Genomic DNA, 23,171 nt, shown 5'->3' with positions numbered 1-23,171 from the left:
TTCTTTCCCGCAAGCCTTTTTTTTTCTTTCTTTCTTTTTTTTTTTTTTTCTTTCCCTGTGCAGACTCCCCTTCTTCCCCTCCCCCCAGACCACTCGCCATAACCGATTGGGACACCCTGAGCTCGGACTGGTGCTCCCAGTGTAACCTTAAATGCATGCGCTGAGGGGTTGCTTTAGAGTTTACTGAGGTGTGTCTTAATAGTTCGGCATTCAACAAATGTACTTGTGGTGTGTGGTCAGAGCAGCAAAGTCATTTACTTACTTTCTCCCTTGAGTTTCTGGCAGTCAGTGAAGGGGGTCCCTTTGCAAAAGGCGGGGGCGGGGGGGAAGCCCCTTTAGCGGCCGGGCACAAAGAGGTGGCACTGCCCAGAACCCGGCTGCTGCCCGCCTCCGCCACAGCCTACGGGACACCGTCTCCAGGTCCTCCATGGTGCCTTTTAAAAAAAACAAAAACAACAACAAAAAAGCAACAAACTAACCAAACAAAATAAAAAAATAAAAAAAAAAAAAAAAAAAAAAAGAGAGAGAGAAAGAAAGAAAAAAGAAAAAAAACCAACCCAAAACAACATCCCAACTCAGCCAGGCAGCCCTTAGTCAACAAATGGCACGTGGGAGAAGTTTGTGAGTGTTTGGTAAAGGACTCTTCAGGGCCTTTCACAAGAGCCCTCAATACACAAAGTAAATGGTGTATTTGCTCTGCTCTTTCCCGGCCGGGCAGAGCCTCCCGCTCGCCGGCCCTGGGAGCGGAGAAGGGGGGCTGCCGGCCTCGGGGAGCTCCGGGCGATTCACCGCTGACAAAGCGCCTGTCTCCCAAATATTTATGTCTTTACCATTTGAATGTTATTTTCCCCTTATCTCCATTGTCGGATGGGAGAGAACTGTTTAAATGCAAATTGACCTTTCCAACCCCCCCCACCCCCGCCACCTCCACCCCCCCCCTAGTCCCCTCCCGCCTCCCCCCTCCCCCAGCCCGACCTGAAAACGCGCCGGTCCCCGGGGCCCGGCTCGGAGGCGGTGCGGGGGGGAGGTCCGGCTGGGAGGCGGCGGGCGCGGGGTCGGCGGAGCCCGGGGCCGGGCCGGGCGGCGGGTGCGGATCCCGGGGCCGGGAACCGGGAGTCGGGAGCCGGGCCCAGCGTATTCATATTCAAACGGCTTGGGCCAATTGAGCCGTGCCGGGCGCCGGGCGGCCAATCGGCGGCGGGGAGGCGCTGGCGTTGCTTTGCATAAAGCAATATTTTGTGTGGGAGCGAAGGGAACATTTGCATGTTGCGGAGTGATTAGTGGGTTTGAAAAGCCAGCCCCGGCTCAGCCGCATTTCCCGCTCTGGTTAAGGCGCAGGGAGGAAGTGTTTTGCTGGAAGATGATGACAGAGGTCAGGCTTTGCTAATGGGCCAGTGAAGAGCAGTGGAGGCGAGGCAGAGACCAAGGCACACATACATTAATACACTTGAACCATCACCAATCAGCATAGGTGTGCTCTGTCTCTCTCTCCCCACTTCACTCACACACTCTTTTATCTCTCGCTCTCCAGTCACTGACAGCCCATTTTATTGTCAATCTCTGTCTCCTTCCCAGGAATTCAAGATCACACAACCAGCAGCTTCAGTGGAGAAAAACTACTTTGCTGGCAACTCTTTTTAAAGCACCATCATTTCAAATCAGTGCGCTCTTAAACTATTGACAGGAGCTTTGACAACAAGACAGGATGCCTCATAAAGGTGAGTCTGCTCATTTCTTCTCCCAACTTCTCCTTCCTTGCATTTTAATATTTAGGCAGGGCTCTCGCTCTCTCCTCCTCTCTTTCTCTCTCTCTCTCCTCTCTCTCATATTCCCATTTGCATTCCGGAGAGCTTCCCAGGGAACTTTCCATCCCAGGAGCTCACAAACTTTCTGCCTTTCACGTAAGCCCGTGTCCTCTGGATAAGCTAAAGCATCTGACTCGGAAATCAATGCCAACACCAGCAGCAGTAATTCCCACGTAGCATTTGCTGGGCAGGGAGACCACAGGCTCCGGCGTCTGTATCGCCGATGCTGCCGGTACCCCAGGTTTTACGGGCGTTGGGACTGGAGCCCGGGCCGGGTCGGAGCTGTCCCTGATGCCCAGGCACGGGCCCGCTCGGGCCCGAGCTCCGGCCCCACGCCACGCCGCGTGGGAGGGAAGACCCTGATTCGCGGCTCTAGCTTTGTGTTCCCTGAGTCTCGGTTAGGGAAGGAGCACCCCTGATCGTAGGGGAAAAAGAGGGAGCGAACGGCTGGGAGAGTTGCCGCTGTGGGGGAGAGTGGGGGTGGGGGGGAAGAAAAAAAAAAATAAATCACATCCTAGGCCAAGTCAGTTCCCAAGCGCGGTACAGGCGGGGAGCTGAGCGGAGCTGAAGGGCTGTCAGCTTTAATCAGCCACCCGGGGATCTTCCCAACTTGTCCCTAGTGCCGGCAACTTTCCCAGCTCCTGTAGCGGGAGAAGCGCCGGGGGCGCGGAGCTGCCCGCACCGCGCACCGCGGGCCCCACCGTCCGCCCCCGCACCGCCCCATCCCTCCTCGGCACCGGGGCGCGCCGTGGACGCGGTTTCAGGAATTTTTTTGGTCTTTTTAAATCGATGTGCTTTAAAATAATATTATTTTATTTTTAAAAAAACTAATATCACTTATTTGTATAAGAACCTAATAATAGTCCCTTTGGTCCCCCTGCTCTACGATCCCCCACTATAGCAAAGCGGTTTTTTATATGTTGTTGGGGTTTTTTAATTTTTATTTTTTAAGTTACAGACTCTTCGCTGTGTAAAAAACCCAAAACAACAACAACAAAAACCCCACAAGAGAACAGTTTTGCTCCTAGGAGCAACAATAAACTTGATTCTTTTTCCCCTCACAAGTGCAATTGGAAAAAAAATGGTATTGAATTTAACCTTGTAACTCTTTGCACGGAGGTGTTACATGGACGAGCAGAGCAGGAATAATTTCTGAAAAGTTTAAAAACAAACTTTCTCGGACGATTAAATGTACCTGGCAGAGGAGTTTTAGAAAACGACAAAAACGTCCTAGAGAAGAAAAAAGTGTCTATCTTCTCCATTTTAGGGACATAAAATAATAAAAATGGCCCTTGACAATAAATTTTTATAACTGCTGACCTCTACCAGTGCCTAATAGCAAAACGATTCGTTTTTATCCTTTTCTCATTTGCCCCAAGGACGCGAAACTTTGTCAGCTTAACGTTTAATTACGATTTCACCAGGAGAGAGAGAAAAAAATTACTATCCGCCATCAGACTGTACCAAGATTTCGAGATTAAAAAACGATTTGTAGATTAGGCCCGGCCTATTAGGACACGGCGAATTCCATTCCCTTCCTCGCTCGGGAGCCGGCCGTGTCCCGCTCGCCCGGGTGCGGGTCCGCGGGAAGCAGCGAGTTCGGGTTGAGTCAGGAGAAGGAGATTTTGCGCTCATGTTGCTTGGGGGTGCGGGTCCAGCGGACCTGGCCTGGGGATGCCTGACCGGCTGCTGGAGGCGTTAGAGACTTGCTGAGCAGAACCACAGCTCCCCTTGCCCCACACCTCTTTCCTTGCTTGATTCACTTGGCTACCCTCACCCTGTATCGTAAAACGCTTTCGGCTGTGCTTGAGGTTTGGGTTTGTTTTGTTCCGTAGTTTTTTTTTTTTTACGCCCCTCTCTCTTCCCTCCCTCCCCCCCCCCTCTTTTAAATCTACTCATTGTCATTTCTGAGGTCCATGCTGGCAGAGCTGAGGGCTGGAAGTTTAATGGTGGCTTTCTGGATGGCTTCTTTAACCCCGTAGGCCCCACGTTTATGAGTTGTGCTTGAAATATGTGAGGAAATTGTGTCCTAAGAAGTGGGTTTCTCGTTCGGTGTGTGTCTATGCAGACGTGTTTGGTGTATTAAAGGGATGGCTTCACGTTCAGTTCAGCTGAAGGAGATATCGCCACGTCTCCATTGAAGTACAGTGTAGCTTGCTCTGCTGCTAATCAGGTAGCTCTCCAAAGAGCAGTAAATATTTACCAGTTAAAGTCTTCATGCTGCGAGAAAGTACTTGTTTGATGTTTATTTTTATGGATTTAAGATTACTAAAAGCTACTTATTAAATTATACCGTGGCTAGTCCTGAATAGGGAAACGTGCCTCTTTGAATTCTCCATCATATGCAGGAAGAGTAAAATTAATATTCATTATAGGGGCAAAAGAAAGAGAATGAGTATTTTTAGGCTATAAAAAAAAAAAAAAAAAAAGGAGAGAAAATGAAGGCTGCGACTATTTCATTATTTTACCTCCTTTTTTTTAGCAACCCCCTTGAATGGGCTCTTTATTGTAATTGTCCCTCCCCAATTGAGCACCCCACTGAGCTGTTGTATCTTTTTACAACCCCTAACAACTCGCACCAGTAACACAATTACCGCCAGATATTTATAACGAGAAATTACTTTTCCATTTTCACCCGCGACGATTTCAAATAAATGCATGGGGACGCATAAATAAATAAATAAGTGGCACGGGGTGCTGGTGGGGGGGTGTGGAGAGGGAAGGAGGGGAGGGAAGGTGGCGAGAGGAGGAGAGAGGGAGCAGGGAAAGGAGGGAGGGAGCGAGCGAAGAGGCGGGGGGGGGGTGTGAGGGGGAAAAAAAAAAAAAAAAAGCGCTGGGGACTGTCCAGGCGCTGGGTCAAGGCAGGCACTAATGAAGGGAGAAGGGGCTTGTTTCTCTGCTCTTTGTAAGTTGGAGGGTTGTTGGTCCGTTGAGTTGGGAAGCTGCGCGGCCGGTTAAGGAGCCTGGGTTTCTGTACTCGGGGTTTGGGTAGAGGAGCAGAATGGAGGCCATTGTTCGCTTTCTGTAGGCTTTGTTTAACAGTTCTCACCCCCTCCTGTTCTTACTTTTTAAAGCAGTGAGGCGAGGTAGACAGCGTGTGTCACAGTACAGTGAAAAAGGGGAAGATCTAAAGACCAAAAAAGAAGTTAATCACAAGACGGGGAGTTTGGGGGAGAAAAAGTTGCTAGTGCAGCGGGGAAAGAAAAAAAAAAACAACAAAACCAAAACAAAACAAAAACAAAAACAACTCGAGGAAATACCCGGAGGTGAAAATGGAGCCCCGCTCCCAGCCGGTGGAGCCCCCCCCCCCCTTTATCCCCTCCCCTGCTGCCCCCGCTCAGCGCCGCCCGCCCTTCCCCGCTCCCCCCGGCCCGTACCACACTACACACCTTCCCGGCGTCGTTCCACACTTTTTAATGTACTTCTTCTGCTTTGTCCTAGAGGGAAGACTTTAACTAGTGACACGCAGATGTGTGAGTCCCTAAATTGTATGAGAGGACAGTCTACCCCGCTTTCAGGCAAGTTTTAAAACATGACTTCGGACTCTCTTTGTGATTGTTGACGCCCCACTTAATACCCCACCTCAGAGAAGGGCACTAACGACGAGGCAATACGCCACCTGCATGCAATTAAAACGAGAAACCACTTGGCGGGTTGCTTTCCTTTTTTTTTTTTTTTTTTTTTTCTTTTTTTTTCCGCGTGTTAGGGATACATATGTACATTTTCGCCTTGAGGTATTAAAGCCCCCAAATCCTTAAGGTAATCGGGGGAAGACGCCTAAGGATAACAAAGTAAGCCTGTGAGATATTAGACTCTCTGAAGCTTCACTGTGTACACTACCTCCCCTGATTAACGCCTATTTTATCACTGATAGACTGCTATAGGCGAGCCCCGTGGGATACTGCTCTATCAGCCCAACATGCAGAACAGTAAGTGACTCCGCACCCCGCGGAGGGCAGGCGGGGGCGGCCGCGGGCGCGCAGGTGCGGGCAGGCAGTCGGAGGCCGAGGGGTCGCTTCGGGGCGGGTGAGGGAGGCGGTTCCGCAGGGCGCGGTGGCTCTTGCGCGGCGGGGAGCGCTGTCCGCCCCGTCGGTGCTTGGATACGGCCTTGGACGGTGTGGAGGGTCCGGGAGTGCTGTCATGGCTCCCGGGCCGCCGGGGCTTGTCCTGTTCTTGGCCCAGGTCTTGATGTGTGTCCTTACCTGCTCTGCAGTGGGAGTTGGGCAGGAAAAAGCCATCACTCTGCTAGGTGCAGTTCCCCGCCACCTCCTTTATTTGGCTCACCATTTTCATGCCTTTTGTGGATTATTCAAATTTTTTTTGCCTTTTTAAAAATTGTTGGTGTTGCTGATGTTGTTTAAGACCTCGTCGATGGGCGTGCTCGCCTCTCAGGGGGAAGTGCTTGCACAACGCGGGAGCGCACGACCCCGCGGTCGGGCGCAGTGGCTGATGAGAAGCGGCCTCCCCTTGCGCTCCGGTGGAAGGAGCTGCGCGGAGGTCGGAGAGAACGGAACGGGTGTGAGGTCCCAGCCAGGCCCAAGCAGGCTCCATCTTGTCGGGTTAAACAATCCCGTGGCTCTCCTGCGTGGGGCGTGCGCATATCTTGCGCGTGTAGAGGCGATGAGGAGCGCAGGCTGAGTTGCGTGGCCCTTACGTGGGGACACTGGTGCTTTTCCGGGACCTCGCCAGTCTGCGCGAGTCTGAGACCCCTTTACCATCCCCCCTTTAAACCGGTTAATAAGTAATAAGTTGTCCCCCCGTGTGATGAGCATCGTAAAAAAACAGGGTTTGGGAGTTTCTCAGAAAGCATCTGCTGGAGCTGGGTTTTTAAAAATTATTATTATTATTATTATTATTATTATTATTATTATTATTATTATTATTATTATTATTATTTGGTTTTGTTTTCTATATTTGCGAGGCCACTGCCTATGCGTCCTTGCGATGTATTTTCATTTATCTCGAGAAAAAACGAGGCTCGTCAGCCCGGGGAAGGGTATTACCTGCTCCTGGCAGGGACGGCAGCGGCTGCCCTTGGCCGTGGCGTGCCGAGGGTTTATGGTAATGGGGAAATGCCTTCACTCGGCCGTTTGGGATCGCCACTGCAAAACGCAGAAAAGATATCATTCGGGTGAAGCCTTTATTTTGTTTAAAGGTCGCGGCGGGCTCTTCAGGCTTTGTGTTAATAACTCCTGGGTGTATATGGTGCAGAGCATCCAAATTGACACCATATGTTTTCCTATTAGATGACTAGCAATAGAATACAAGGCGCATAATCATTGCCACTGGGCGAGATCTACACCGCTCTCCAGGGAAATTATATAATGATTAAGGCTTAACCTTTTAAGTGAAACTTTGATTTTGCTTTCCCCGCTGCCATTTTTTATGTCGGCGATCGTGTTTCCTCACCGCCCCCCCCCCTCCCCACACACACCCGAAATGGGCTTCCCGCACGCATTGACGAGGGGTGGGGGAGGAGAGGGCTGGGTTGGGGGGAGCCGAGGGCTCCGCTGCCCCCCGCCGGCCCGCCCGTCGGGGCGCAGCCCGCCGCCCCCCGGGGCGCAGGCGGAGAGGGACGCGGGGCTCCTCTCCCCGCAGTGGGAAGCGCAGGTCGCAACGCCGGCCGCGCTGCTGGGCCGGGGCGGCAAATTCCCCAGCCCCGATGTCACTTTGAATCCATTGCGCGGGGAGCGCGCCCCCTCAGTTGTGTCCGCGCAGAGCCCCCCGGCTACCTCAAACCACAGCCTCCCTCGGAGGGAGAGCGAGTAGAGTTCAATCTAGTCTGAGTGATATCCAAATGCGGACAGAAAGGGTCGTTTTATCATGCTACTATTTGTCGTGACGATGCAATTTTCAAAAGCAGAGTACTGTCATAAAGTGACACGCCTGCCACAAGTGCTCCAACTGATCTTTTCAATTAGCCTTCCATGCATGATCCAGGGCGACTTCCGCCTATTTCCAGAAATTAAGCTCAAACTTGACGTGCAGCTAGTTTTATTTTAAAGACAAATGTCAGAGAGGCTCATCATATTTTCCCCCTCTTCTATATTTGGAGCTTATTTATTGCTAAGAAGCCTGGGCTCTTGGAGTCAATTTATCAGGAGGCTCCAAAGAGAGGAGAGCGGAGCGCGCGTAGAGCAGAGCTTCTCCAGGGAGACTTCCTCCAAAGCCTGGAGCTTCAGGTTGGGCATTGGCGAGGAAGCCTCTTGCTTTGCTTTTGGCGAAGCGAGCCGCGGTTGTGCGGATGCAAGCAGGCTTGGTGGGGGTTGGTTCTGGTTTGGTTGCTTTTGTTATTTGGTTTGGGGTTTTTGTGTGTGTGTGTTTTGGGGTTTTTTTGTTTTTTGGGGTTTTTTTGGTGGGGAAGGAAAGAAACGAAAAAAAAAAAAAACCGCAAAGAAGGAACCCAAGGCGATACAGCTCGGAATATTCTGGGTTTTTGGGCTGGGTTTGGGAGTTCGCCTCTGCCGATGATTTTGCAGAAGGGGGTTGCTGGTGTGGAGCGGCGGGGGCTCCCAGGGAGCAACGGGCGAGGACGGCGCTGGGGCCGGGGCCGGGCCGGGCGCGGTGGACCCTGTGCGGGTCGGAGCGGCGGTGCTGAAGCGTCGGGGCGCGGAGAGGATCGGCGCGCTGGCTGGCTCCGCGGGGTGTGCGCGGGAGTGGAGGGTGCTATGGTGGACGCTGTGCTTCCCGCAGGTCACAGCGGCGTGAACCAGCTCGGCGGGGTGTTCGTCAACGGGAGGCCGCTGCCCGACTCCACGCGGCAGAAGATCGTGGAACTCGCTCACAGCGGCGCCCGACCCTGCGACATCTCCCGGATCCTGCAGGTGAAGGCGGCGGGTCCCCCCCCCCCCGTCCTCCCACCGCTCCTCTCCAGAGCAGCTTTGTCCACCGCTGGCCGCCAAGGCGCTAATTGCCAACCCCCCCCCCCCTCCCTTACACCCACCCACCCACTCACCATCACTGCCACCCGCCTTCCAGCCTAATAAAACGTTCCATCTGCTTATCTCGATTGTTGCTGCAAATAGATATTTCTGCGCGTATATTGATATATATACCTTTAAAAACCTTTATTTAATTTTTTTGTACCCCTTTATTTCCATTCGGTGATAACCTGCACTCTCGTTACAGTTAATTCGCTGTAATAAACTGAATTATACGGCTCGGCATAATTTCAGTTTCCTCTCCTTCCCTTTTCTCCCCATATTTACTTATTATTTTGTGAGATCTGTATGTATTTGCGGTGGCTTACTGCTTTTTTATTTGTACCCTTTTTTTCTTCCATGAAGCGAAAAAAAAAAAAAAGAAAAAAAAAAAAAAACGAAAACCCCTCAAAGCCACGCAGTTGTAGCCCGGAATTTGTCTTTACGGACACTAACGCGATCTGGCGCAGCTCAGGGGTACATTGTAAATGTAGGTCTCGATAACCCCTCACTCACCCTGTCCCCCCAAAGTACTGTCAAAGAGCAGTGAGGACGATGGAGACTAGTATGGCTTAGCTATTGTTCACTTTTAAAGAGTATTTTAACATTAATACTAGAAGAATTACGTTTTGACCAGATTTTTTTGTCTTCCAAATGTTTTTAAAGTATCACTTTTATAGAGGGTAGAGCCACAAATGTTTTTTGTTTTTTTTTTAAGAAAAAAAAGACTATCTAAGTAAGTTCTCATACCATTTAAGGTATATTTTTGTGTTATAGACCCATGCAGATGCAAAAGTCCAAGTGCTGGACAATCAAAACGTAAGCTTGTCATTGTTTAATGCATACTTAAACAATTTTATTTTTGTCTTGAAATTATTAATAATGTGATTTTCTGTCCGCTTCCCTATCCAGGTGTCGAATGGATGTGTGAGTAAAATTTTGGGCAGGTATTACGAAACTGGCTCCATCAGACCCAGGGCAATCGGAGGTAGTAAACCGAGAGTAGCGACTCCAGAAGTTGTAAGCAAAATAGCGCAGTATAAACGAGAGTGCCCCTCCATCTTTGCTTGGGAGATTCGAGACAGATTACTATCAGAGGGGGTCTGTACCAACGATAATATACCCAGTGTAAGTTCATGAAAAAAAACCTTCCTGTGTGCTGTGTACAATGCTGGGTAGCCGTAGCGAGCCTCTGCTTCCTTTGTTTTGATATCAGATGAGAGGGTAGCAGGTTCACATCATTTGCATGTGGCAGGGTCAGACGCATTTTTTCATACAGAATCTGACAAATGCCTTTAAGGAGGGAAAAAAAAAAATAAAAATTATGCGGGTCACCCCTGCGCCTGGCGCCTCAGGACTGCGAGCATCAGTCGAAGCCATCACTCTTGGTTTTGCAGGGTTGGGTTTGGGGCGTTTTTTTTTTTTTCTTCCTTTTTTTTTTTTTTTTTTAAATTTTCCCCGTGGTTTGTTTGTTTGTTTGCACCACCATCAGCAGTAAGCGAGTCGGGAAGGCAGGGACACGGCGGTACGGGGCGGCCGCAGCCGGTGCTCAGGGAAACCCTGACTTGCGCCCAGGTCGAGCCGTCCGCAGCGCGGAGGGGCGCGGGGGTTGCGCGGGTGGCTCTCGGGAAGCGCGCTACAGCACTACCATTGCCTTTCCTGTCCTTTGCCTTCCAGGTGTCGTCGATAAACAGAGTCCTACGCAACCTGGCTAGCGAAAAGCAACAGATGGGTGCCGACGGGATGTACGACAAGCTAAGGATGCTGAACGGGCAGACGGGGACCTGGGGCACCCGGCCCGGCTGGTACCCCGGCACCTCGGTACCCGGGCAGCCCGCTCAAGGTAAGGGACAGCCCGGCCAGTGCTCCCCGGCTAGGTTCGGCCTCGCCCGGTGGAGGTGGCCCCGACGAGGGTCCCCTTTGCCCCCTGTCCGACCGTCGCCGCCGTGCTAAGGGCAGTGGACAATTTTCTCAGGACAGTGGCTGAGGGCGTCCCTACCGCAGCCTCCACGGTCAGCTGCGGGCAGGTGGGCGACGGGAGCCGGGCGGGCTTCCAGCCCCATCCCAGTGGCGAGCAAGGGAGCTCGAGGGCAGCTGCTACCAAATCTGTGGCCACAGAGCCGGGAGGGTCGCGGGGCTGATCCTCACCCTGGCCCATCAGCCCGGTAATTAGGGCTCCAGCTCCCCGCCCGGGACTCCTTCCCTCGCCGGGGTCTCCGGAGCAGGGAGGATCGGTAACTATCTCTGTAGGGCTGATTATAGTTCCTCCTCAATGGACCCGAAACAACTTTGTAAATATAGGAAACTGTTTATCCTGAAGATTAATAGGTATTTGTTGTGGGAATGACAAGGGGATAATATGAAGGATAATGGGATGTTACGTTACATACTTAAGATGGTTAATGGCTTCTTTTTGAATACGGGCTCTGTTGAGGCTCGGCGCTCTCCCTGGCTGTGGTCATTCCTTTAGAAGAGGTGTCTATATACAACAACCTGCTTTTTGTTTTCACCCCGCAAGGAAAAAAAATCGGTAACTGTGTGCGGAATATCTGGTACAAAGGATGTTTCTGTCACACGCAAGAATTTGTTATGGGAACAATTCTGTCGCTATGTAATTGCTCATTAGAGATCGTTTTGTTTCTCATTAAGGCGACATGAATAAGCGTCTAGTTGAAGGAGACAGCTGTAGAAATGTTCCACAGGAGACCTCTGGACACGATATGGCACCGCTTGCCAATTAGACATGTCAGTTTTAAGAGAAGAAAACAATCTATGAAGGACACTAGAAAGATAGAGCGGAGCCCTCGCTTCCCCCTCCCCCACTTTGTTTTTTTTTTCCCAATTTTGTTTTGCCCCATGTCTCCCTTCGGAGCCCGGACGGACCCAACCGCCCGCTCATCCCTACCTGCGGCTCCCGAGGCCGGGCGGGGACTGTCCCTACCCCGCTGCCGACACCCCGGGGCCGGCGGGCCGACGGCTGGGCTCCCCGTCCTTCCCTCTCTGCCCTTCACCCGAGAGCCAAGCCGCGGAGCGGTTCATGGCAGAGAGGAGCGCACTTTTCGCCCCTGCTGTATCGGACGGCTCGGGCACTCTCCGTTCCTTCCAGTTTTTGTTTTATTTCTTTTTTAAGAGAAGGCGTTAAATGGAGAAATATAGGGTGCCCCCCCCCCCCCCCCCCCCCCGCCTCTTCCGCCCCGTCGCAGAGCGGTACTCCAGGGCCCAGTTCTGCGCCGTGTGCGCGGGTGCGGTGCGGACAAACCTTGTCCGCCCCAGCGATGTGGTTGATGCGCCTGGGTCTGGGAAAGAAGGAATAGGGGGTGTCGGGAAAGCGATTGGGAGCTTGTAGTGACCCCACCCGTGGCGTGGGGATGAGCACAGTTTCCGCGGAAGAGCGCGGGCCTCGGGCAGGAGCGTGCCGGGGCGAGAGGACCCCAGGAGCCCTCTCCCAAATTGTGACGGAAATAAAGCGGTGCGGAGATGTGCGGAGCGGTGCGGAGATGTGCGGAGCGGTGCGGAATGGGGAAGGGCTGACTCGGGCCCGGGGGTGCGTGTGTGCTTGGGCAGGAGGGGCGAGGGAGAGGCAGGCAAGCACTTAAAACATCCACATCGCAAAATTAAAATTAATAAAATGGATTTCCTCTGGAATATTCATGCTCCCTCTAATGTTTTTCCCTTGCAGGGGTATGTTACTGGATTTTAAGAGTCCATTACTCAAAAAGCATAAGGCGAGGTTAGGTCTCAGAGGGGTACAAATATGGTCTCAATCTGATAAACGCCATGCAGCAGTGAATAAAATAATGGATACATGAGGGCTGACAGAACAAAAAGAGACATCTCTATCCGGGAGAAATTCTCCAGTGATTTAGTGGTTTTAGGGATCACCAAGACACTGTTTCTTATCTTTCCCCCCCTCTCCCTCTCTTATAAGACTAAAGCCTTCTATAGGATTTAGACACTTTCTCTTTCAACAGATGCTACAATGTTTTGATCCCAGCTCTATAGCTGAGAGGTGCCGCAATTGGTTTGCTATCTTTTTTTGCTTGTTTTCCGCCTCACTGATTAAGACACTAAGAAACTAAGGAATGATTTTATTTCCCAGCGTCTTTTTTTTTTTTTTTTTTTTTTTTTTTTTTCCAGGAAACAAATCCTATACCCAGCGTCAGATGGTCTGGCTATAGGATAATAGGGACGGACATTCTCTCGGTTTCTTACGGATTAGGTCTGGAAGGTGGAACATTTCTATTGAGATCTCTCCTTTTAGGGGCTTCTATTTATTTGTTTATTTATTTATTTATTTATCTTAAACAACAACAGAAAAAAAAAATCAATGGAGGGGGCATCCTAAAAGAAGAGATCTTAATTGTCTGGCGCGGGGGGGTTAAATAATCGTAAGCGAGTTTAGCTCGAGGTGAAACTCTTCGCTGTCTCAAAGGTCTGGGGCGGGGGCAGATGGGCATGACGCCGAAACGAGACTGTAAAAAGAAATGGCTTCAAAAGTTTAAAAATAAGTGGTGGGGGGGAGCGATTTGGGCTGGCCCGGGCGGGGTGGGTTCGGCCCCGCGAGTGCCCTCGGTTCCCCGGCGGAGTCAGGGCTCGCTGCCCGGCCCCGACGGCGCGGGGGGCAGCCGGCCATCCCGCCGCCTTTTGGAGGCTCCCCCCTCACCACCCTCATCCCTTTTCCCCCACCCCCCTCCGCCCCGGGTCGGTGGCGGTCCGGTCCGTGAGGACAGTGATGGATGAGGGCGGTGGCGGAGGTTACGCGGCGGCCCCCGCGGCGGGCGGGCGCGGCCCCCGGCGCTGCCACCAGCGCTTGGCAGGGAGGCTGCCCCGCCGCGGCGGCCATCCCCGGGCTCGGCGGCTTTGTGTGCCCCTGAAAGGCAGCCCCCGGCCCCCCCCGGCTATTCACCCGCCGCCGGCCGCCTCAATGGGGCTGCGGCCGCCCATATGGTGACCACGGCCGCTGAATCCCTGTGTTTAAATGGGGGAGAAAGTTCGGGTTTTAAAACATTTCAAAGTGGTTGAAAGGGTCCCACCAGATCCTGTCACAATTCCCCCCGAGCTTTGAAGGCCGGGGCCATTGTTCGCCGATTATAAATGATATTACTTTAAAGTTGATTTCCCACAATATTTAAAGGATGTAGTGGGAGCGTCGCTATTTATTTTTGGCGTAACTTTTCAAGGGAATTAGCATAAGTAGCCCATGCGTCCTTCATCCCGTCTCCCCCTTTATGCGACATCAAAACGCCTCGAAAAATATGCTTTGAAAGGAGAGGGAGAGCTAATTTAGGGACAACGACTTCTCTGCCTCGGCAGAAAGGTCCATTCCTTTCTGCCCCGGCGGCTCGGGGTGCCCGAGGAGCCCCGCAAAGCAGGTCGGCCCCTGGACGCATCCCTGCGACTGCCCAAAGGGGAGCACAATGAAACTTTCCCCCCTGTTTAATGACAGAAATTACATTAAAACTGGTGGAAATGCCCTAATTAAAAATGTACTGCTTAAATGATATGCCAACCGTTCAGCTGCAGAATAGCGTATTTAGCTAGTTAGTGAACTCGCTACTATTTCTTTTAAAATTACATGTTAAAATTTTAAAAGAAATCTTACTTTTCTCTGGTGCAACACATTACAAAGAATGGACAGTCCTTTTATCTAAATATAAAATTCCATTTTCAGCAATTATAGCCTGTTCTTGGTGATGATATAATTACAGCTGTGCTCAGTAATAGGTGTCAAGGCAATGCACACTCATACAATAGTTGAATAAAACTGCAGAACAATGCAGGCACTTCTAAATTCACAACCTTTAAAATGAAATTGACTGTGCAGAATTCAAATAAAAACTGGATAAATATTTTTTAAAAAAGATTACAAGCTTGGTTTGGTTTCTTAATAGCATTTTCTGCAAACCTATCAACATCTAATTGATTAGATAGGAATTACTGATTATAGATAATCTGAAATACTGAACATCACTATTTTAAATATAGCAATAGGTAAATAAATGCCGCAGACAGAGGAGACTGCCATGGCACTGTAGCAGTGACTCATGGAAAGAATCACTTTCAGAAGAAAGTATTTTTATGTGGGTTTTATTTCAGAGGAGAAACAAAATGAAATTAAGACCAGGCGATCACAGTTCTTCATCTCTGATGTTTGTGATAATGTTGGAAACTGAAATGTGTCTGTGTTACCTGTGTTACCATCTGGATGTTGTTTTGATACCTTAGATGTTTTCAGGGGAGGTGTCAGCAAAAATGGCTGAACTTGTTTCTTATCACGTTATTTCTCTGATAAGGATCTTAAAATGAGGGTACCTGCCTTTCACTTTCCAAATCTTGGTTCCACAGACGGCTGTCCGCAACAGGAGGGAGGAGGGGAAAACACTAACTCCATCAGCTCTAATGGAGAAGATTCAGATGAAGCCCAAATGAGACTCCAGCTGAAAAGAAAGCTGCAGAGAAATAGGACATCTTTTACCCAAGAGCAAATCGAAGCCCTTGAGAAAGGTGAGTGACATTTTCCTACAGCTGAAGCAGGAGAGAAAAACAAAATGTGCCCTGGCTCTATTAAGAGATGAACAGAAGCACAGCATTCACGTGCCTTTTATACATGTATATAGTTTAAGGCTGTGGCTCCCACCATGCTCTTTTAATCACTGAGCTCCAAATATTCATCGATGGCTGCGATAGGCACTGAAAATCTGTAAAAAGGTTTTCAAAGGGAATGTACTGGGGGCACAGATCATACAGGAACATTGGTATTACACCCCAGGCTCCTCTCAGGGGTGATAAATCTCCTCCTGCCCACTGTGCCATGTTCCTGGCTGGGCAGCATTGCTGTGGAGCAGGGAGGTGAGGGCAGACAGCTGGGGCTGGCAGCAGTCCCCCCTGTCTGCCCTCACGCTCGCTCTCCATCCCCATCCCCAGCGCTGCTGCTGCCTGGGGCTGGGAGCAGGTGCCCTTTTCCCTGACCAGCCTGGGTGCACCTCGCCTCCGACCCGCTGCGGATCTTTGTTCTTATTTTCTGCTCTTATTTAGCGATGTGCCATTTCACTTCTTGGTGACAGGGTCAGAGCTGCCTTGGGGACCCCCTCAGTGGAGGCAGAAGCCCTTGCTGCTTCTTGAAAGATGCAGCATTGCACCCGAGCCCCCCCTAACCCCCTGGCGATATTCCCCAGCAGGCAAGGCGAGATCCTTCCTAACACACAAAAACACAGACACATGGAAAAAACCCAGCTTTGCCATTCCAGCAATGCTTCTGAAGATCATTTAAAGCATAGGCAGCGCAGGAACAACTCTTGACTTTGCAGACAGCTACATTAAGTCTTTGCAACTAATGCAACAGTATTTCCTTCCGCAGAATTTGAGAGGACCCACTATCCCGATGTGTTTGCAAGAGAGAGACTAGCTGCTAAAATAGACCTGCCTGAGGCAAGGATACAGGTACTGAGATGCTGTGCAGTTATGACTATTACTGCTTTTACTATTGCTATTCTAATTTTGTTATTCCTGGCTTCTCAACGCACAGGGCAGCCCCTGTTAATGAGCAGGTATTTGTCCATCTCCTCCTTTAGGAAAATAACAGCAGCTGGGGGTTGCCTTTGCAGACTGCTTTGCTACACTGCAATCTGGTTTTCTAGCAATATGGCCTTGAATAAGGTGGGGGAGGCCCCATGCTTCTGGTCTTTGTGAGGTCACTCAAGTCTCTCAAATGCTGTGTTTCCAGGTGTGGTTTTCTAACAGAAGGGCCAAGTGGAGAAGGGAAGAGAAGCTGAGGAACCAGCGAAGACAAGCCAGCAACACTCCCAGCCACATTCCCATCAGTAGTAGTTTCAGCACAAGTGTTTACCAGCCGATCCCACAACCAACCACCCCTGGTAATGCCACTGACCCACTCGTGTTCATTCACCCTCTTGGGAAAAATGAGACTCTGAGACTGTATTGCCAGCTGTACTTGTGGTTAAACTAATGTGTTGATCTATCTGTCTATTCTATTATAGTTTCCTCTTTCACATCAGGTTCCATGTTGGGCAGAACGGACACAGCGCTCACAAACACGTACAGTGCGCTGCCGCCCATGCCCAGCTTCACCATGGCCAACAACCTGCCTATGCAAGTAAGTCCAGTGCTGCCACCGTGGCCCAATGCTCCCACGGGACTCAGTGGCCTCTGGGGGGTGTGGGAGCATGAGTGTGGGGTGGTGTTTTCTCGTTCTCTTCCTTCTCAGGGTGGGAGGTTATGAACCCAAATCATGGGTCAGGGAACTGCAGCTAAAGGCTTCCTTGGCTTTTTTGAGACAATCACAAAGGAAAGGGCACTGTAATTCCCAGTGCTCTGACAAAACTTTTCCCCAAATTTTAGAGGAGAAAGGCCCACGAAATTGCAAGGCAACAGATCGGGGATGTGAAAGCCCTTTTTGGAAAAAAAAACCCCAAAACAAACAAACAAACCAAACCACCAAAAACCAAACGGTGGTTAACCTATGGAACTCACTGGTGCAGTGTTGTAGAAATTGCTGCCTGAATAAGCTGCTGGAGGGATCTGACCTTCTTGGCATAGGTAATGTGGCGGCAGCGCATTAGGAACACCTGAGCGAGGGAAGGATGTGATTAGCATCAGTGGTTATGCCAGCTAAGCCAGAATTGCAAGAGCTGTCAATCCTCATGCCTGAAAGCATTAGCTGATCACCAGCTGGGTTAGGAAGAAATCTATTCCTTTGGGGTCTGTTTCTATAGACCTTTCAGATGCAAAATTCCTCCTTTTTTAATGGTGGGGTTGGCCTAGGAAGGTGCTGGCCAATTACGGGAGTTTTACAGCTTTGTCTGAGCACGCAGCATTGACCACTGCTGGAGACAGGCGAGCAGATTAGAGAGCCTGACTCCTTCGCTGTGGCAATTACTATGTTACTAATTGCTGAACCAAAATTAACCAAATAAAGTTAGAGTCTTGTGAGTCCACGGAAAGAAATGACGTCCGCTAGGTTGCTGTTCCGTGATGTTAGAGACTGGCGGTGCCTTTCCCAGCAGTGGGCTGAGAGCAGATGACAAAAAGATCAGAAGGCTGATACAGAAGGAAACCCTTGGGAAAGGAGGAGGCTCCTCACTCACTGCTGGGCACCTGGGCAGGGAACTGGCATGTGTGAGCTGCTCTGGAAAGTCCTGCCTAAGTGGCCACCACTGTGTGATGCCCACTCCATGTCGGAGAGGAAGATTTGGCAGCTGAACCATCAGCACGTTGCTGGTTCTCCTGGAGCACAGTGTGTGTGCTTAGTGAGCAAGGCTGTCAGTCTTTCTGGAGATGGCGTGTGTCAGGGACATGCAGATTGAGGAAATACGTGCAGACATGTTGAGTCTCGTGTGCTTGGAGCGGGAATTACTCATCCTGCTGCCTCCCTGTGTCAGAGCTGCATCAGTTTTCACTCCCCCAGCACCCTGGAGCAGGAGATGCTCCTGCTTGGTCTCTCCTCAGAGCCATGCCATCCTTCAGCCCTTACCCTCAGGTGCCCTGTCCCCTGGCAGATGGCATTTTAGGGATTGGAGTTGTGGTAAAAAGAGATGTCTGGTCTCCTGGGATGCTGCTGGCATGGTTTTGGAGTGTGTGTTGATTCTTCTTCAGAGCCTCTCTCACCCCAAACCCATGTATCATCTGTGCATATGTGCAACATGCTTGAAGATTCAGAACCAGCCTGTGTACCTTGATGGAGTAATTTTTAGTTACACCACAAATATGAGAGAAGATGCCAGCCCTACTCTGTCTTTCTGTGGTTGCAAATGGCACAAGACATCTACATAAGCACAAACAAGTGCTTTGGTTCCTTGGCTTTGGATAGCACCTAAATGTAGGGATTTGGTCACCAAATGTGTCTAAAAAGGTGCTGGTGACTGCCCATGTTTTTTCTATAGAGAGGAAAACCTCTGGGAAGAGGCTGCTTTGTTGCTGCCCTGAACAGGGATTTAGGTCTCTGAACTGGAAACTGAAGCTTGTTTTTGCTTGTGCATGCTGCTATTGAGAAGAGCATAGTGTTGTGTTTACCTCTGCTGGTACTTAACACAGTTTTTTATCCTTTGCTCCAATAGCCCCCAGTACCCAGCCAGACCTCCTCCTACTCTTGCATGCTGCCCACCAGTCCATCGGTGAATGGCCGGAGCTATGATACATACACCCCTCCTCACATGCAGACACACATGAACAGCCAGCCAATGGGCACCTCTGGCACCACTTCCACAGGTGAGTGACCCCACAGCCATCAGATTTTTTTTTTTCACGTGTATTTCCTGGGAGAAGTCACTCCCTATCTCTGGGAGAGGTCTCTCTGTTGGGCTGAGTCGCTGCCGAACCTGGCAGAAGATGAAAATGTAAAACCTCATGGGCTGGAGCACAAAATCTGCTTTATAAGGCTCTGCTGGAAGGGGAGATGAAAGAGGGCTGATTAACAGAGGTGGTTTGAATAGCAGTACAGTGGAAAGCTCCTCAGTGAGGCCCTCATCCTGTACAGTCTTCCTTGTATAATTAATTTATAGAGCAGCATCTATTTCACTGTTAAATTTCAGCAGAATTCACACCTGTGAAGTTACATGTATGGGAAATTGTTTACAGGACTGGGTGTGTTTTTCCCATGTCTGTGTTAGAGGCTGCTTTTTGACAAATATCTGAAGTGATTGAAAAGGCAGGTAACCTGTAGAAATATTAACCTATGCATGAGAGGGCAAAACAGGGTAAAAAAAGGGTGTCAGCATAAGCAGAAACAAGCCAGACACATTTTAAAGTAATAGAAATGTTCAGTGTATTTTGGGCTGAATTCCCAACTGATACAAATGAGCTGAGGCTCTGGCATTTATCTCAAGGCATGACAGTTTATTTATAACAACAAATCAGTGAGATGTGCATAGGTTATTAAAATATCCACCACCACCATCACCCTCCCACCCCCCACCCCCCCAGCCTGATTCTGCAGGCTCGTAGATGGTGAGATTTAATACTTACAGGAATACAAGCACAAATCTACGAAACTATAAGGTAAAAATTGTGCTATGAATAGAAAAACTAAAATATCCATTTCCCCCCTCAATTTTTCAGGTCTCATTTCCCCTGGAGTGTCAGTTCCAGTTCAAGTTCCTGGCAGTGAACCTGATATGTCTCAATACTGGCCAAGATTACAGTAAAACATGTGTTAATTCTGTAAATGACTATATGGACAACAGCTGGATGTTCAGCAGTATTTTATAAAGGAAGAATGGCTCTCAGAGTACTTCTGTACTGCAGCTGTGCCCTATGCTGTAACACATGGAAAAGACTTTCACATGGACCTTTGTACACTGAAGGCATTATATCAGTTGGAACAAATCTTCATTTTGGTATCCAAACTTTTATTCATTTTGGTGTATTATTTGTAAATGGGCATTTGTATGTTATAATGAAAAAAAAAAGAACAATGTAGACTGGATGGATGTTTGATCTGTGTTGGTCATGAAGTTGTTTTAAAAAAAAAAAAAGAAAAGGAAAAAAAAAAAAAGAAGCCATGATCAACAAGCTTTGCCACGAATTTAAGAGTTTTATCAAGATATATCGAATACTTCTACCAATCTGTTCATAGATTATGGATTGATGTTCCAAGTTTGTATCATTCCATTGCATATAATTAAACCTGGAACAATACGCACTAGATTTATGTAAGAAAAATATCTGTTGGTATTTCCAAAGGTTGTTAACGGCTGAAGCTATGTGCAAACAGGGGGTAAGAGAACTTCGATGAAGAAAAGAGTTTGATAGATAAAAGGTAGATTGTGTCTTCGATATAATCCAATTTGTTTTATGTCGAAATGTAAGTATTTGTCTTCCCTAGAAATCTCCCAGAATGATTTCTATAATAAAGTTAATTTCATTTATATTTGACAAGAATATTCTATAGATGTTTTATACACATTTTCATGCATCATACGTTTCTTTTTGGTCGGCAAGAGTTAATTGTTCTTAGATATAGTTGTACTACTGTTCACAGTCCAATCATTTTTGTGCATCTAGAATTCATTCCTAATCAATTAAAAGTGCTTGCAAGAGTTTTAAACTTAAGTGTTTTGAAGTTGTTCACAACTACATATCAAAATTAACCATTGTTGATTGTAAAAACCATGCCAAAGCCTTTGTATTTCCTTTATTATACTATTTTCTTTTTAACCTTATAGTGTGGTGTTGCAAATTTTGTTACTGTGATAGGTTAATCTCGTTAAGTTTTATTTTTAATTTATTTTCAGTTTGCAATAAGGAGGGATTCTTAAGAAACATTTTTATAGACTTTCAGCCCTTCCACCAGCCTGTAATTTGGGCTAACAAAAAGAAGATAGGTTCATGTATCTAATTGCAGCTGAGAGCAGGAGGAGGTTGTTTATTTAGCTCGGGTTTCTGGGGATGCTCTAAATGAACTCCAGAAACCAGCAGAATTTCCAGCAGGGAGTTTGCATTGTGCCAGTCAATGGTGGAGAAGTGATGCACGCCTGTGTCTATCTGTTGTAATTATACATAAAGTACATATAGACACATATACATGCAAATATATGTTCCTGACCTCTAAAAATTGTTTTTGTTAGGATTGCTTAAAAAGAAAAAAAAAAAAAAAGAAGAAACAGCTGTGTTTTTAGCAGGCTCTTTGGGAGAGTGAATACCATCCCTTTATATTGCCACACAGCACAATCTTAGTGTAATTTTCCATTGAACTTGTAACCTGGTTAATACCTCAATGCGCTTTGTGTGAGGGTTGTTAGTGTGGGCGTGGGTGGAGAGCTGCATGTCAAGGAATAATGAGAGAAGACAAATCAACAGGCAACAACAATGTGAGCTGGGACTGGCTAGTGAAAGCTAAAGGCCTTTAGTCACTGGCAGGGAAATCTAAACATTCCCATATCTATGAAGCTGGCTCATTGTGGTGCAGTTGTTACTTGCGATGCTGTGCTGAAAAAGGGATCTCACGATTAAAAAGCCAATGCGCGGGGAGTTTTGAGTCAAAGCACAGGCATCACAAGCAGCCTTTGTAAAGCACAGATACTATCTAGGCTGGCTGTGTTTTCCTTTTGGCATATTTGTCGCTGCAGATAACACTTCACTGTAAACTTGGAGTAGCAGAGTTGTGGTGCTGCTGAGGTGGCTGTGGTGCTGCAGACGAGATTAAATGCACGTAAACTCCAAACCCTCTAGGGACAAAGAGCAGCTTTGCTCAAGGCACGAGACCATAGTTAAGAAAAAAAAGAGACCAAAGCAAGCAGCAGTGTGCAAAAACATTAGCTTAAAATACTTCTTTTTAATTGATTCTGGTCAGTTGTAAGTATATTTGTTATATCATCATGAAGTTGTTTTAATTACTGAGAAGCCATCCGTTGGCAAATATTAACGAAACATGGAATTAAAAAAAGATTATTTATATATACTTTCATCAGACATCTGCACATGCAGTATATATTTATAAACTGTGGATAAATCACATGAAACACCACAATAGGCAGGGCCCTTCCTGTACAGTTAAATCAATTCTGGGAACAATTAATTACAGGTACAGAGACAGCATTTATATAGCCACTTAGCATGTTTATACCTACTAATGTAGTTTTTAATCTAAATGCCAACTTCTGCTCAACCAGGAATGGAAATGAGCTCCTCCATCTCTTCCTCCCCCAAGAGCTTTTGTGCCGTGGTTGCTGTTTCTGCAGGTGCTGATGCAGGGGCAGAGGAGCTCCCTGAAGCTCTTCCCCACCCTTCCTGAGTTTTTCTGGTCTTGCAGCTTCACCACCTGTGATCCAGCTGCTGGTGGCCTCCACCGAGCCATGGCCAGCCCTGTATGCCCCTTCTGAAGCCCTCTCCAGGGCAGGCTGTGCTGGGGGCTGCAGCCCTTCACAGCCCCACACCTCTGCACTCGCAGCAGGGCTACAAAGCAGCTGCATGTGCAGATGAACCTTGAGCTTATTTTGGTGACATGCTAGCTAGCTGCAGTGCAGAGGAGACATTTCTGGCTCACTGGTTTGTTACTGTGCCCTATGGAAGGAGGTCGGAGTAGAAAAGTCCCTGGTTGGCTGCACATCGGAAAGAAGTTAGGGCATTTGGTCCCCAGAGTGTTGCTTGCCTGGAAGAGCTGCTGCCGTGCATGCTGGGGGCTCTGGGGGCTGCATCCCACAGCCCTCTCAAGAGTTTTTTTCCCCAGGGTGGGTCGGGTGAGGGGCTGAGGTGCAGGGGCTGCCAGGCTGGAGCACCAGTGCCAGCTCCCCGTGGCTCAGAGGGGCCTGGAGAGGCCCCGCAGCAGCCCCGGTGCCAAGGGGCCAGGGTGCTGTGTGTGGCAGCAGGGAGATGTGCTGCCTCACCAGGCACTGCTTCCAGCCACCTAAGTGGGAAATGGAAACCTTCAGCATGCTCTGAACTGCTTCTAATACCCATTTTCATCTCTTTTCTTCTTGTAGAGCTGTCTGAC

General features: G+C 48.9%; 1 protein-coding gene across 25 annotated transcripts; it reads left to right on the top strand.

The window, feature by feature from the left end:
* Nucleotides 1-1,634: 1,634 nt before the first annotated feature.
* PAX6 (paired box 6) lies at nt 1,635-20,159 on the top strand. Of its 25 annotated transcripts, XM_030450993.1 has the most exons (13): nt 1,635-1,718; nt 5,247-5,323; nt 5,680-5,734; nt 8,499-8,629; nt 9,503-9,544; nt 9,638-9,853; nt 10,403-10,568; nt 15,071-15,229; nt 16,083-16,165; nt 16,449-16,599; nt 16,723-16,838; nt 18,799-18,949; nt 19,799-19,990. In XM_030450993.1, exons 3-13 carry the CDS (start codon nt 5,725-5,727, stop codon nt 19,882-19,884), a joined length of 1,311 nt encoding a protein of 436 aa, XP_030306853.1. In that variant the 5' UTR covers nt 1,635-1,718; nt 5,247-5,323; nt 5,680-5,724; the 3' UTR covers nt 19,885-19,990. The 25 variants fall into 25 exon arrangements, with proteins under 25 accessions (XP_030306853.1, XP_030306850.1, XP_030306860.1 ...); XM_030450990.1 differs by lacking the exons at nt 5,247-5,323; nt 5,680-5,734; nt 18,799-18,949 and having other exon boundaries at nt 1,706-1,718; nt 19,799-19,937; nt 19,969-20,159; XM_030451000.1 differs by lacking the exons at nt 1,635-1,718; nt 5,247-5,323; nt 18,799-18,949 and having other exon boundaries at nt 5,725-5,734; nt 9,638-9,652; nt 19,799-19,937; nt 19,969-20,159.
* Nucleotides 20,160-23,171: the final 3,012 nt, after the last annotated feature.

The sequence above is a fragment of the Calypte anna genome, chromosome 5, assembly GCF_003957555.1.
Source record: "Calypte anna isolate BGI_N300 chromosome 5, bCalAnn1_v1.p, whole genome shotgun sequence".
NCBI lineage: Eukaryota > Metazoa > Chordata > Aves > Apodiformes > Trochilidae > Calypte > Calypte anna.
This window is presented reverse-complemented; position numbering and strand designations above follow the sequence as displayed.